Raw genomic sequence first — 15,082 nt, forward strand, 5'->3', positions numbered from 1 at the left:
GAACATTTTATTGGAAATATTTGCATGTGTCTTTCTAAGAAAGAAATATTTTGTTACTTCCACTCAGGTCTTTTTAAAACATAGGACACAAATCCTTATCATCAACAGTCCTGACAAACAATTGTTTAATGTACCTTTTAGGAATACATGCCAAAAGTAATGAAAAGAGGTAATTGATGAAAAGAGAATATTCTTTTTTCTTCAGTCTCTTCAGTCCATTGATAGATTTTTGTTGTGTCTTCTTATTCAAATAGTGCAATTAAGATCTCTGAGATCCTTGCCTTGTAAGTAAATGAACTCCCTTTTCCAGTAACATTGTGTGGACAGTGACTCTATTGTACTAAAAAAACCCTCACTGTCAGATATTAATCCACACAATAAGTAAGATAAAGCAGATTACCACACTAAGAATAATAACAAGGTTTAAATGTTAAATCCCATTGACATCATCGTATGACTATGTGAAAGAACATTTGAATAAATATCCTTGGAATTTTGATTCATATGTCATGAAGACATGAAACTAAAACTTGTGATGAACAAACATGCAGTAAAAACAAAGGTAAAGAAACTTGTATTAGAGAGCTTAATCTCCAGGGAGAACAGGTTTAAACAAAACAGGGAATTAGTGTTTAAACAAGAAGGTTTACTCCCTTAGGGTCTATAGAAGATGCTTCTATCATTATTTGTGTAATTTTAATACAACTAAACATAACAGATTTACCTGTATGCACAGTTTGGGGAAATTGTATTGCAATATTTCAAAGACCTCTATGTTGAAGAATGTATGGCCATTGTATAAAACATAAGACGATGAAAACTTCAGACTCAAAATTCACTCAGTATTTTAAAATCCATTCGCTTACAACAACATTTAATTATCTCAATCAATTCACATCTCTGATGCTTTTCTTATACTTAGATTAGTACTATCACTGGTAAATCTGTATTTTATTTTTTATTATTTTATTTTTACCATACGCTAACGTTTCTAGATAGAAAATACTGATGCATTCAGAGTTTTTTAAGGAGCTTCCTCAGGGCTCTGGATTTGGACAAGTTCTGCTTTGATTTTGCTTAGTAAATAAAAAATAACAAGCTTTTTTATTTCTACTGTATTGTATATGCTTGTCTCTCCCTCTCTCTTACTCTCTTTGTCCACAAAACTGAAAGAAACTGATCAGTAAAACAATATAGAAATATTAGATCACACTGGCTGGTATTTTCTATTTTTTCATTTGGGTTGGTCACTAATTGTGTTAGTTGATATGTTCCAGAAAAATATGATGTTTCGATTAAGATAGACCTGTATAACTTCTATTTTGTTTGTTTTTTGTTCTCATGAGACAAGTTCTTTAAAATTCAGCGCAGTTTGCATTGAAGTGCAACATGAAAATGAATAAATAAAGGATAGGACCTAAACTTTGAACGGGTTAACTGGGTTTTTGTGTTGAATCTTTCAAATAAAAAAGACAGTAATCTTTGGATTTTTGCTGATTTTGTCTATATAGCAGATCAAATACATTTATATAAATTGATCAGGTTGACAAAAATATACATTGTATTGTAACATGTTTATTTATTCAGTCTAATTTAAATAGTACAAAATTATTCCTCAAGCTCAATGCTTTAGCTTTAGGTCTTCTTTTAATGGTTGAAAGAAAGTCACTTATCCAGAAACATTGTTGGGGCAGTGACTCAACTCTTCCAAGCAAAAAGCAGCACATTTTTAAAAGTGAACCCAATCAACAAGATGGGCATTGTCACAATAACTCTTGTAAGTCAAAGACACATGGAGCACTTATCTTTGGAACGTTACATAACAAAAACCAGGTAACAAAAGACAAAAAGCTTCTGACAACCAGGAAAGGTGTAAAATATGAGGTATAAAAACTTGTGCTAATGAAGTTCATCATCAGAAAGAATAAATTTTAATCAAACATCCTTGTGTAAGGCCTTTCAGGGAAAGAGTGTTTAACGACAAAGGAATTGCTTGACACCCTTAGGGTTCAAAGAAAACAGTCAGTGACTATACTAGTTACTTCATTAATTTTCATCATTATTTGTCTAATTGTAAACCACTTAAAAACAACAGTATGCAGTTTTCTTTAGTATTTTATTGGTCTATTTAAAGACCCCTAAGGATTTATCCATTGTATAAAGTTTAATAAATTACAAATACTGACTCAAACTGGCTCAATTATTTTTTAATCAGTTATTGATTAGACTGCTAATTCATAAGCACAATCAAGTCAAATGATACATCTCTCTCAAACAAATCTTAATTTTAGACAAAGAGAACCTGTTTAAGAAAAAAAGCAATTTCATAGGATGACTTTGTTTATTAAGAGAAAAAATTATGTGTAATCCTGATGTTTTTCAGTCGTTATTCAAATATCTGACAAGATTAGTCTATTACTCTGCATTCTGAGTGGGGGAAACAATATACAACTCATGCAATCTTTGCATGAGTTGTATATTGTTTGTATCCACAGTTTTCACTTCTCTTTCTTGCAGTGGGACCGTCTCAGGATGCAAAAAGCAACTTTGCTTCAAGCAAAAACCACATTCTTCTCTCTAGTGATACCGGCAAATAAAATAAAGAACAAGTTTGCTTTTATTCTGGTTGATGTGACAAGGGGTCAGATCAGTGTAAAATGTATGTATTAACTTAGTTGATCTAAGAAATAACATTATGTGTTTTTCTTTTTTCAAAAAGATTGTGTCAGTTTAAGAAAAGTAACCATCAGGGCAAATAACTTGGTTGATTAATGATTCTCCTTGGTAGACATTTGATTGGAACTATTTGTACCTGTCTTTTCTAAGAAAGAAATATTTTGTTGCTTCCACTCAGGTCTTTTTAAAACATATGACACAAATCCATATCATCAACAGTCCTGACAAACAACTGTTTAATGTACCTTTTAGGAATACATGCTAAAAACAATGAAAATAGGTAATTGATGAAAAAGTGAATATTCTTCTTTCTTCAGTCTCTTCAGTCCACTGATAGATTTTTGTTGTGTCTTCTTATTCAAATAGTGCAATTAAGATCTCTGAGATCCTTGCCTTGTAAGTAAATTAACTCCCTTTTCCAGTAACATTGTGTGGACAGTGACTCTATTGTAACAAAAAGAACTCACCATCAGATATTAATCCACACAACAAGTTATACAAAGCAGATTGCCACACTAAGAGTAATAACCATGTTTAAATGTTAAATCCTATTGACATCATCGTATGACTATGTGAAAGAACACTTTGAACAAATATCCTTCAAATTTTGATTCATATGTCATGAAGACATGAAACTAAAACTTGTGATGAACAAACATGCAGTAAAAACAGAGGTACAGAAACTTGTATTAGAGAGCTTCACCTCCAAGTACAACAGGTTTAAACAAAACAGGGAATTAGTGTTTAATCAAAAAAGTTTTTGTGTAATTTTAACACAACTAAAAATAACAGATTTACTTGTATGCACAGTTTGGGGAAATTTGATTGCAATATTTCATAGACCTCTATGTAGAAGAACGTATGGCCATTGTATAAAGCACAAGAAGACAAAAACTTCTGACTCAAAATTCTATCAGTATTTTAAAATCCATTAGTTTACAACATTTAATCATCACAATCAATTCACATGTCTGATACATTTATCATACATAGAGTAGTACTATCACTGGTGATTTGTATTTGTATATGCTTTTCTTTTTATTTCTACTGTACTATATATGCTTGTCTCTCCCTCTCTCTTACTCTTTTTGTCCACAAAACTGGAAGAAACTGATCAGTAAAACAATATGCAAAATATAAGATCACACTGGCTGGTATTTTCGATTTGGTTTTGGTCACTAATTGTGTTAGTTGATATGTTCCAGAAAAATATGGTGTTTCAATTAAGATAGATCTGTATAACTTATTTTTTGTTTGTTTTCTTTAAAATTCAATGCAGGTTTCTTTAAAGTGCAACATGAAAATGAGGAAATAAAGGAAGGGACCTAATCTTTTAAATTACATTTTTTTCTTGGTTTTGTCTATAAAGTAGATCAAATCCATTTATATAAATCGATCAGGTTGACAAAAATACACATTGTATTGCAACATGTGTATTTATTCAGTCTAATTTAAATAGTACAAAATTATTCTTTAAGCTCAATGCTTTAGCCTTAGGTCTTCTTTTAATGGTTGAAAGAAAGTCATTCATCCAGAAACATTGTTGGGGCAATGACTCAACTCTTCCATACAAAAGGCAGCACATTGTTAAAAGTGAACCCACTCAACAAGATGGGCATTGTCACAATAACTCATGTAAGTCAAAGACACACGGAGCACTTATCTTTGGAACGTTACATAACAAAAACCAGGTAACAAAAGACAAAAAGCTTCTGACAACCAGGAAAGATGTTCCCTCACAGAAACGTGTGCTAATGAGGCCCTTTACCAGGAAGAATAGATTTTAACCAAACATCCTTGTTTAAGGCATTTCAGGGAAAGCATGTTTAAAGAAGGTATGAGGGAATTCCTTTACATTCCTAGGGTTGAAAGAAAACAGTCAGTGATTATACTAGTTACTTCATTAATTTTCATGAATATTTGTTTAATGTTTACACAGCTGGAAACAACAGATTTGCTTATATGCACAATTTGGTGGTATTTTATTGCTCTATTTAAAGGTTTCTAAGGATTTGGACATTGTATTAAGTAAAAGTACTGACTGAAGTGACTCAATATTTTTCTATCAATTAATTCATCACCATAATTAATTCAAGTCCCTGATACATTTTTCTAGAACAAATTTTAATATCCGACTAAAATATCCCGTGTAAGCAAAGAAAGCAATTTCAAATATGACTGTATTATTAAAACAAAACTGTCCTGGCCCTTTGTCTAGAAATAAAGTCCCCTCCTAAACCATTTATCTCATGTCCCCATGGTGTGATAAGGAGCTATGTGTATATGGGCTAATTGTTCGGTAAAATTATTGTCATTTCAAAACAATACAAAAAAAAAGAGAGAATATTACAGTTCAGAACACAGAAAATAAAATCTTCTTTTTTATGTTGGAATGTTCTGATCATGAACACCACCTAACTTTTATTTATCTATAATAAAAAAATCGCAGCCTTTTTAAAACAAAGAGAGTAAATAAATAAAAAAATAAGTGAAAGTTTAAAAACTGAAAAAAATAATCAAATAAAATAAGGGGGGATAAAAGTATAAGCATATATAGGCAGTGGAGAGAAGAAAGGCAAAGAGCATTGAGGTCCAAAGACACAGCGTTGTTAGATAGCTACCCTGTCGTTACTTCACCACTGAATCTTTTAGTGGTGCAGCACCTGAACTGTACTGGCTGACATCATTCCTGGATGACAAGAACTAACAAAGTTTTTCATGACAATATTTGAGGGCCATATTTGCTGCACAGACTGAACTACATAGTGCACATTGACACCTAGTGAACGTAATCCACTTTAAATGGTCAGTTCTTTAGGAGGTCTTACTTAAATCTATCCTTTTTTTCCAATGTAAAATTACCAAACATATTATTACTCCAAGCTCAACCCATGCAGCTTTTTGTTAAAGTGAGTATTTATTTTGTAACTTATTTACAGCCTTTACTGTATTTGTAGGGATATAAGTGTAAAAAAGCGGGGAACTATCAGTCCAGATCAGAACATTTCTGAAATAGGATTAAGCGCTAATGTGACATCGTAGTTGCCATGTCAACCTCTCTTGTGCTGTCTGGCAATCTCTCTCTTGTTGTGCATATATGTGCATTTGACAGAAAGTGACATCTGACTGAAGTGCACAGGCTGGGGTGGTCTTGTAGCGGTGGTCTCTGAGTGTGTTGTTGGCTTTAGCTGGTTACTGTAGATTGGCTAACGTTGGATTTACTTTGTTTCATGTAACATCTGCCTATTTATGAAGCAAACTGGGTCTCTTATTTTGATCGATGACTCCACTTCATATTTTGATGGTTCAAAGTGTGTTTCTTTTTAATTTTTAAGCTAAACCCATTTATTCCTTCCCTTTTTGGTAGAGCTTAGATCAAGATCAGATCTGTAATGTGAATTGTTAACAGGTGAAATAGCCAAAAAGCTAAAGGCCCACCCTACAAGTCCCCCCTCTGTGATGTAATCAACACTGGCTTCGCACCTGCATATATATATATATATATATATATATATATATATATATATATATATATATATAAAATATTTTTATTGTCAACGTGTGAAATTTTGGTAAGATAGCGAACCTGACTTCATGCACATTCACACACAGCGAACAGTCACAAACACAAAACCAGACATCACTTTCAAATAGTTTAATCAACAGACAACTTCGTTGTCTCTCTCTTTTATATGAATATCTATATATATAGATGCTATTAGATATAGAGTTAGATAGAATAGATCGAGTAGAGTATAGAGAAGATGAGATAGAGTACACGTAGAGAGATAGACATATAGAGACGGTATATGATAGAGAGATATATATATAGATATATATAGATATATATATATATATATAGATATATATATATATATATACATATATAGTCTATATATATCTATCTCTATCTATATCTATCTCTCTCTCTCTCTATATATATATATATATATATATATATATATATATATATATATATATATATATATATATGTTTAGGTGTGTGTGTGTGTGTGTGTGTGTGTGCGCGTGTGTATTTACTTCTTCTTGCCACTGAGTGAGAACATTTTACTAGTAAAGGAAGGACCTTTTTTGGTCCTTACATTTTTTCTGGGTTTAGGGCTAAAATGTCAATTAGGTTTAGGGTGGGTTAGAGTTAGGTATATACTGGTAAAGGTTAGGGTCAAGGTCATGTGCCATAGAATGGGTTGAAACTACATGGAAATAAAGGTGGGATCCTCAGTAAGTATTTAAAACAAGGATGTGTGTGTGTTTGTGTGTATAAATAAAAATACTGTTTTGGGCCTGTAAATCAAATTTTATATAAGAGTTGCCTTTTCTTCACTAGCAGAGAAAGAAGTGAACTTTAAAAGCATCTTTATTACATTGTTCTATTTATAAAGGTATAACAACTTGTTTATCTTTTACAGCATTTGCTGTTACAAAACTGGAAGCATGACTTTCTGAAATATTTTAATGCAACTGACCTACAGGTCTGATTGTATTTATGTCAAAGCGATGTCCACAGTGATACTCTTTAAACACACACAGTGCACATATGCCTTTTAGAATACTGCTTTTCCTATTCACCAGGAGGGTGAATATAAACACATTACACAACAGTTAAAATATAAACATTACCATTCAAAGCTTTTTTCATTACACTTTATGATGCACATGAGATGTTGCTCTTTGATAAAACAAGGTGTAAATTTAATTCGACAATAACTCAATAATACATCCAGTTATCATGTTTATCACATATATCTCAATATCACATCTCTATTTACATATTACAAATGAACAAGTAATTAAATAAACAAAGTAAAGCTCCTAATGTAAGTGCTATTGGTCATTATTGAGGTCTGTGTCCTGTTCATGTGTAGTTGAGGGTGTTGAGACTTCAGTTTCTCTTCCTGAATCTGATGTTTCATCCCCTCCAGAACCTTCAAGTTGGGTGTCTGGAGGAGCCTGATCATGTTCAAAACCAGGATTGGCTTGTCCTACTCTGTGCCGGTTCTTAACCTCCTCAAATATCTGGAAGACCTAAAACAATAAAAACAAAATTCATAAATCAAATAGTAAAAGGTTTTTCTTGTAAAACATGGAGAAATTAGCCTTGCCAGTGTTAGTCATTTATTCATTAAGCGATATTTCAGCACTGGATGGTGCTTGAACACTTTCTGTAGACCTAAACAAAACCAAGCCCCTACTTTCCCTTCTCACGTGTCGCCTTCCATGTTCATATTTGTAAAGGACCAAAACAGAAAAAAAGAAAAAAAACACCTTCCGGAGGAACATTTCACGTGACGAAGTAAGTAACTCTCTAATGCGGTTAGCAAGAGAACATTTTGATCTGTCTGCCGGGGTTGCTCTCTGCCATGTTTCTCCGATGCTGTGCTGCTCTGATGATGGTATTTTAGGGCAGGGAGGGGCAAAGCCCTAAGTGGCAGCTGTTCACATGCACGTACATGCACCGTCTGGCCTTGCCAGAGGTGGGTAGTAACCAGTTACATTTACTCAGTTACATTTAATTGAGTAACTTTTTCAACCAAATTTACTTCTAGGAACAATTTTACTGCACTTTACTTCTTACTTTTACTTAGGTAAACATTATGAAGAAGTATCACTATTCTTACTTTAGTAAAATGTCTGGCTAACAAACTTGTTTCATCCAAAAAAGCACCAACGTGATACAGATTTACAGATTATATTAAGGTGAGACTTCGTTTCTACACAAGATTTGTTGTTTTAATGGTATTTTCTATCTGCTGAGTCATTTAAAGATCAAGTAACCATACAGTAAACAGTATATATTGTTATCGGAAGTACTTTGCATTGTCCTAACTTACTGTATATAGATTAATTGCTTGGTTTCATAAGTTTTATGTTGAAAAACATTGTTTAGAAAAGTGTTTATTCTGTCTGAATTTGTTACTTAGTGATTGTTACTGTTTGTGTCAGACTGATTACATGATTTAAAAAAATAAATAAGTTGTTATAAATATTTACTCAGTACTTTTGTAGCCCTCTTACCAAAAACTGTTTTACTCTTACTTAAGTAATTTCTTAGATTGGTACTTTTTACTTTGACTTGAGTAAAATATGTTAAAGTAGTTCTACTCTTACTTGAGTAATATTTCTGGCTACTCTACCCTACTACTCTAACGTCTGGCCATCTAAACAAGAGACTGGAGAACACCACAGAGAGTTGCAGTGTGACGTCATACCAAAGTCCATCTGAAATGTTATCTTTAGATCATCTCGTCATTATTTTTTGTTATTTCTATCTAAAATATTGACCTTTTGCTTATTGCTCCTTTAAATGCATGAATAATCTTGGTTGTCAAAAGTAATAATTGATTCAATTGATCATGAGATAAAGTGGATTTGATTATTGGATCATTTGTACTGTGTGGATTAGATGTGTGCCTTTATTTAGACCTTTAAAGGTATAGTGGATGATTTTTCCAGAACCATAGGTAAGAAACACCCAAGTCCCTTTTGGAATAACAGCCCATGCACAAGACCATCCTACCTGCTTTTCTGCTCCTCAGAGAGATCACGTGAAAGAATCACCATAAATACAATTCTAGTCTTCTGAGGCCCTCCTGTTCTTCTCATAAAGTTGTAAGACAGTTTGATTCTTGTGACTCTCATTTTCGAAGTATAAGGTGAGATCAGCAGAGCTACAATGAACAGGTGAAACCAAAGCTAAGTGGATACATAAACACTAAAAGTGCACAGCAAAAGGAAACTAACAAGGGACAAGCATGCACATTGGCACTGCGTGAGCATCACAATGGCTGGTATATGGGACAAGCAATAGAGAAGTTGATCCCCCTGGAACTCAAAGCTGAAAAAAGATCATCCACTAAACATTTAAGATACCCACAGAATAACGCATGCTTTAAAACAGATAACACCCTCGTGGTGATACATTCTTCTACTGATGACAACTGAATTCTTTGTTTAGTTTGTTTTTGCATGGAGTGACCAGCTAGGAGCTTGAGTTTGAGCAATCTTTCGAGGGTGTTTTGTTTTGGTAAGCTGCTTATAGGAAAATAAACGGACCAGCAGGGAGCTAACACGTTTGAGTGCAATTGGACACATGGTCTGGGTGTGATCATGAACGCCAGTATACCTTGGATTTTGGAATGAGGCCCACTCTGAAGAAACCAATTTGTCCAGTTTCAATCTTGGTGCAGTCAACCACAGTAGATGCAATATTCTCTGGGGACGGTCCATCACATAACACCCCTTCCACCTACACAACAAGATCCAGAACATATTCACAAAAATCTCCAACAATTAAATATCATCATGAATTTACTCCTGATAAATCATAGTTATTACCTTCTTTCCCAGTTTAGCATAAACTTGGTTATGGTGAGTTGTGTCCGCCTCACCTGTGGGGTTGGCTGAGGTTACAGCAATTGGACCCACCTTACAGAAATAAAAAAGGGTCAGTCAAAAATGAGTATGTAAAATAATTTTCATTTAAACTAAGATGGGCTTTGATCCATAGTCTTGAACTTTACCTGATTAATAAGATGTGTGGCAACTGCACAGTCTGGGCTTCTAATGGCGATACTTTGTGGAGTCCCAATGTGTATGGCAGCATCTCCCAGGCCAAATATATCCAACCATGGGCCTGTCAGTCAGCAAAAACACAAAACAAAAACATATAATATTCATAAAACCACATCATGCGTCCAAGAATGCACAAAGAGTTTCACCTAAAAAAAGGCATCACTCACCTCTTGGGATGACCATGCTGATTGATGAAGGCCATGCAGCCTCCATGAAGTCCAGGAGCAGAGGGCTCAGCAGGTGTCTGACAGGTTCCAGCTGCTTGACAGAAGAGATCCACATGGACATGGGTCTGTCCTGAGCCTGTTTCTTAACCCTGAAGCCAAACGACAACGATCAGTGAGAAGAATTTAGAAAATTGTGAACATCAGAACATCACAAAAATCAAACTTACTTGAAAGCTTTGATAACTGCATCTGGCCTGTTGCAGGCAGCTACCAACACGTAGACAGTGTCAGTTGGCATTCCACATATGCCTCCATTTTTCATGATTTCTTCATCCAACAAAAACACGGAGCAGAAGAAAAACTGAGCTCAGGTCACACACATAAACAGATTAAACTAAGATCTATCAATGTCATCTTTTATTTCTTACCTGCAATCTGTTGGACTGATGTTGCTTTGCGAGCTGGTACATGTGGACAGACCCCTTCCCCGCCTCCGACGCCACCCAGCTTGACTAAAGGTCTTCCTAAGGGGATTTGGGGAGACTGGAAGGTGCCGTTGAAAATGTGCGCCAAGAAACAGTAAAAACTGACAAGACCAAAGATGATTGTGACGCCAATATCATAACCATAAGGCAGTGCACCTACTGCATCCAGCAGGAAGCTAATAAGGATGAGCTGGAAGGTGAATGCATAGACAAACCAGGCAACATTCAGAAACAGTGCTGCAATTGTCACCAGAACGTTAAACAGCATGAAACTAATGATCCCAACAGCAACGTTAAAACCTCTGGTCTCACCATAAAGACCACCAAATCGCGTCAACCCCCACACTGTCCACATCACCCCATAGAGAATAAAAGCTGTGCTCTCGAAGGTTTTACCCCGAGCAAACGCTACTGAGCCACACAGGAGCTGCAGCACCCCACCAGCCATTACTGCCCAGGGCAGAATCAGCACAGACAGAGGGTTCCTGTCCCCAACTGTGGCTGTGATGGCAAAAGCAGCCAGAACATTGCATGCATGGCCCAACATCTCTGCATCTGCATACTTGGAGTAGCCGAGATGAGGTGTATGTCGCTCTTTATCAAGAGCCCTGAGAGTAAGACTGCGAATCCTGGTTGTCAAAGCCTTAAAGAGACCCTGTCCGGTAGGGATCCTCGTACTGGAGACCATGTTGAAGGTGGTAATAAAAAGCACTCCAGCAGTAGCTACAAAGATCGCTCCCTGCACCCCCTGAGTACCTCCTTGGAAGAAGCCTTGAGGCTGGGCTGCGATGGAAATACAATAGGCTACAAAGAATAACTGGTAAAGGCCCTCCAATAAGCTCTTCTGACAGCTGAACAGTGCCAGAACAGAGAAAAGAACTGCAAAGACAACGGGGAAAGGAACTGGGGAGAATGGCTGAATCATGTAGAATGATAACAGAGCACTGTAGCCCTCAGCAAATTTCAGTAGGGATAAAAAGCCATAGAACGTCGCAGCAAGCGTGTCCATTGCTCGGTAAAAGAGGACACACATGCCAAGCTGGAAGACTCCAGCTGTCCAAAGCCAGGGAACATGGCCAACAAAGAGCTGGGGGACCACGCCTAACAGAGGACAGGCTAAAATAGAGGCAGATAACAAGTTCATCACCAAACCTACACTGACTGCATCACTACAGTTCTGGTTCTGTTCTTTTTTCAGCTCAGATTTCTGTTTCATGACTGTACCTGGAGGTCTCACTTTACCCTGTGTGATGGTGTACAGCAGACGTCCAAAGCCAAAGTATGCACACACAAGACAAACAAGGAGGTAGTTTGCAGCTGTGGCAGACTGACCAAACCTTGAATCTGAAAGCCCAGCGATCTGGTGGGCAGAGGCCAAGGAAATGCTGACAGCTATGACCAACAGAACAGGTTTCTTCACAAAAAGGGCAACAGTGCCTATAATGAACAGGGCTAAGGTAAATGCTGCCAGGCCAGGGATCAGAGAGGCTCTTAGCTGTGAGAGTGACAGGACACTCTGTCCTATCAGGATGTAGACCAGACCAGAGCCACACCACAGAGCAGAGATGGTCAGACATAGGGTGGAAAACAGCTGAGAGTGGGACAAGCTGTGACGGACACCTGGAAAGAGACAAGACATGATCAGGAGGCTGGAAACTAGAAGGAAATTTAGATCTGAGAGGAGAACCATGTTGAAAACAAACCTGTGTAGGCTACCAGGGCTGCAATGATGAGGAGTAAGATCCCCAGTGCAGTGTGGGGGATGAAGTCTTTTTCAGGGGAGCTGGCATAGCTGTTCACCAGCAGCAGGAGAGAACCTGAATGTCAAAAACCTATTGTTATCCAGAGCTGTCAATAAAGGGTAAGCCTTTTTTCAGGAAAAAACATGATCCTTTGACAAATGAAACAGCAAGACAAAATCTCTGCCTTTGAAGTATTACTTCCCATGACCATTGCTTATTTAACTACTTAACTGAGTAGTTTAAAGGTGCTTGGCACAAGTGTTGAAGTTAAATATTATTTGTTTTCTTTCTGATATATGCCCTTACAATTGCCTGATGTGTAAAATTAGTTATCCTCTATTTACCGCAGTTTCCTCTATAGGCTGGAGTCAGTTCATGAAAGAATGATTCAGGCCAAATTATCTGGGTGAACGCTTGGGTGTGACGCCTGTGTACTGTTGTTCACCCTGCTACTTTGTTCAGTCTCTGCTGTAATCTATGCATTAGCGAGTAGGGCTAACTTCAATATCTATAACTTTCTCACCTCAGAAGACCACGCCTCTAAACAACAGACCTGCTCAGATGCTTTTCCTCTTCTCCCATCAACGTGAACGACACTGGTGTTGTATCAGCTTTTTACCAGAGGGGGCATACTTGTGCAAAAACTCTGGAACTTATGCTATGCTCCTTTAAACATATCCAGTTAATAGGCAACATCAAGAAAGCAAAACAGATCTGTAATTTTTCTTCCCGAATTGTCCTCCAACATAATAATATCATCAAAAAGTCTGTATCCACCCAGCATTTGTATATCAGAATCAGAATATTTTATTGGTCACCGCAGGTTACCAATAAAATATTATATATATATTGGCTACTCCGGTTCACATTACAATTCACATTACACATAATGAAGGCAAAGAAAAGAACTGACAAACAAACAATGAACAAGGGTTACATTTTATTTTTTTGATTTTTTTTTTTTTTTTTTTTGCATTCAGGAAAGTCACAGATAAATGGACCACATTAGGAGTTTCCTCAGAACTTGTACCAACAGGGCCTGGGATAACAATGGGCTTCATCTATGAAAACGATTTGAGTGGAGTAAGTACAAGTTATATCTGGAAAACTAAATGAGTATCCTGTGTAGGTCTCAGCCAGGTCTCTGTTGGGTAAGAGAACTATTTCAAATTGCGTAACAATTCTGGCTCCTATTGATCCCACTTTTAACCTGTAACAAACCTGTAAATGCAGTTAGCTTAGGATCATTATGCAATTGTAGACACACCCTTCCTGGGCCCATTTTGTCTCTCTATGAGCTCAGTATATAAATGCTGATGGGTTCTACTTTACAATCCCCTCGAGGCTTTGGTTATCACAATTGCTTGTGTATCCTGTTTGAACAGACTTTTTCCTTCCTCTCAGCTTTCCAATAATATTGTTGTATATAACATTCTACGATCAGCCAGCTTCTTTAGCAATAACCTTTTATGGGTTGCTCTCCTTTTGGAGGAAGTCAGTGATTGCCTACTGGACAAAATGTTTATTCATCAGTGTTCCCCTGTAATTGTGGGCATCAACATAACATTTATGAATAAAAAAAAAATAATTAAATCTATCTATATATATATATATATATATATATATATATATATATATATATATATATATATATATATATATATATATATATATATATATATATATATATATATATATATATATATATATAAATAAATAAACACAGTGTAATTAGTGTAAAATAACATATTATTTTGAGAAACAGAATTTGGAGTTTTCGTTTGTTATTTAATTAGCTGCAAACTGTAAACATAAGCACCTCTATGTACATGCAGTAAACATAGGTAAATAAATACTGTATACAGGCATTAAATCATTTATAGGACTGGTCTGCTTTCTAAAATAAATAGTTGTCTCTGTCCTCCATTGTGATACCTTTGGATTGTTTAACAATAAAGCAAAACAATAAATTAGATCATTTACAAACATATGTGTAAATTTACAAGGGTACGATCATTAGTTAGAATAAAATAGCTGATGATTACTCCCAAAAGCTGTAGCTCATAGAAAAAAACTCAAACAAACATGAATTGAAGTGTTTACCTGCAGAGATGCTGAGAATACCAACAGACTCATCCAGTGAGCTGTGCTGAGCCATGGCAGCAGTGGGTGTCTGTCTTCTTCTTCTTCTTCTTCTTCTTCTTGTTTTATGGCGGTTGGCAAGCAAGTGGGTGTCTGTGAAAGGTACGGTGGCTTTTATATAGCAGAGGGGGAGGGTGTCACCCAGGGGAAAAAGCCTCGCCTTACAGGGAAGTTACGGATGGGAAGGCCCCTGAAACTGCTGCTGAATTGGTCAAAGGTGCCGATTCCGTCTGGTATTTATTAGGAAACTTAAGCTGCTGTCTTTTAAATCAGATTG

The 15,082-nt window shown here is 36.0% G+C and overlaps 1 protein-coding gene across 1 annotated transcript; it reads right to left on the reverse strand.

The window, feature by feature from the left end:
- Positions 1–7,042: 7,042 nt before the first annotated feature.
- LOC105916069 lies at positions 7,043–14,821 on the reverse strand. The gene is made up of 9 exons (XM_036127771.1): positions 14,767–14,821; positions 12,625–12,738; positions 10,865–12,541; positions 10,664–10,763; positions 10,437–10,585; positions 10,218–10,330; positions 10,033–10,122; positions 9,821–9,943; positions 7,043–7,722 (listed from the first exon to the last, which is right to left on the reverse strand). Exons 1-9 carry the CDS (start codon positions 14,819–14,821, stop codon positions 7,522–7,524), a joined length of 2,622 nt encoding a protein of 873 aa, XP_035983664.1. The 3' UTR covers positions 7,043–7,521.
- Between the last annotated feature and the right edge of the window lie 261 nt (positions 14,822–15,082).

This window comes from Fundulus heteroclitus, chromosome 23 (assembly GCF_011125445.2).
Source record: "Fundulus heteroclitus isolate FHET01 chromosome 23, MU-UCD_Fhet_4.1, whole genome shotgun sequence".
NCBI lineage: Eukaryota > Metazoa > Chordata > Actinopteri > Cyprinodontiformes > Fundulidae > Fundulus > Fundulus heteroclitus.

What these genes read in the sequence shown, in the direction of transcription:
- LOC105916069 (XM_036127771.1), bottom strand. Translation starts at nt 14,821, where the DNA reads ATGGCTCAGCACAGCTCACTGGATGAGTCTGTTGGTATTCTCAGCATC. An exon ending in TATTCTCAGCATCTCTGCAG is followed by an intron (nt 12,739 to 14,766) that starts GTAAACACTTCA and finishes TTTGACATTCAG; the next exon opens with GTTCTCTCCTGCTGCTGGTG. An exon ending in CCACACATCTTATTAATCAG is followed by an intron (nt 10,123 to 10,217) that starts GTAAAGTTCAAG and finishes TATTTCTGTAAG; the next exon opens with GTGGGTCCAATTGCTGTAAC.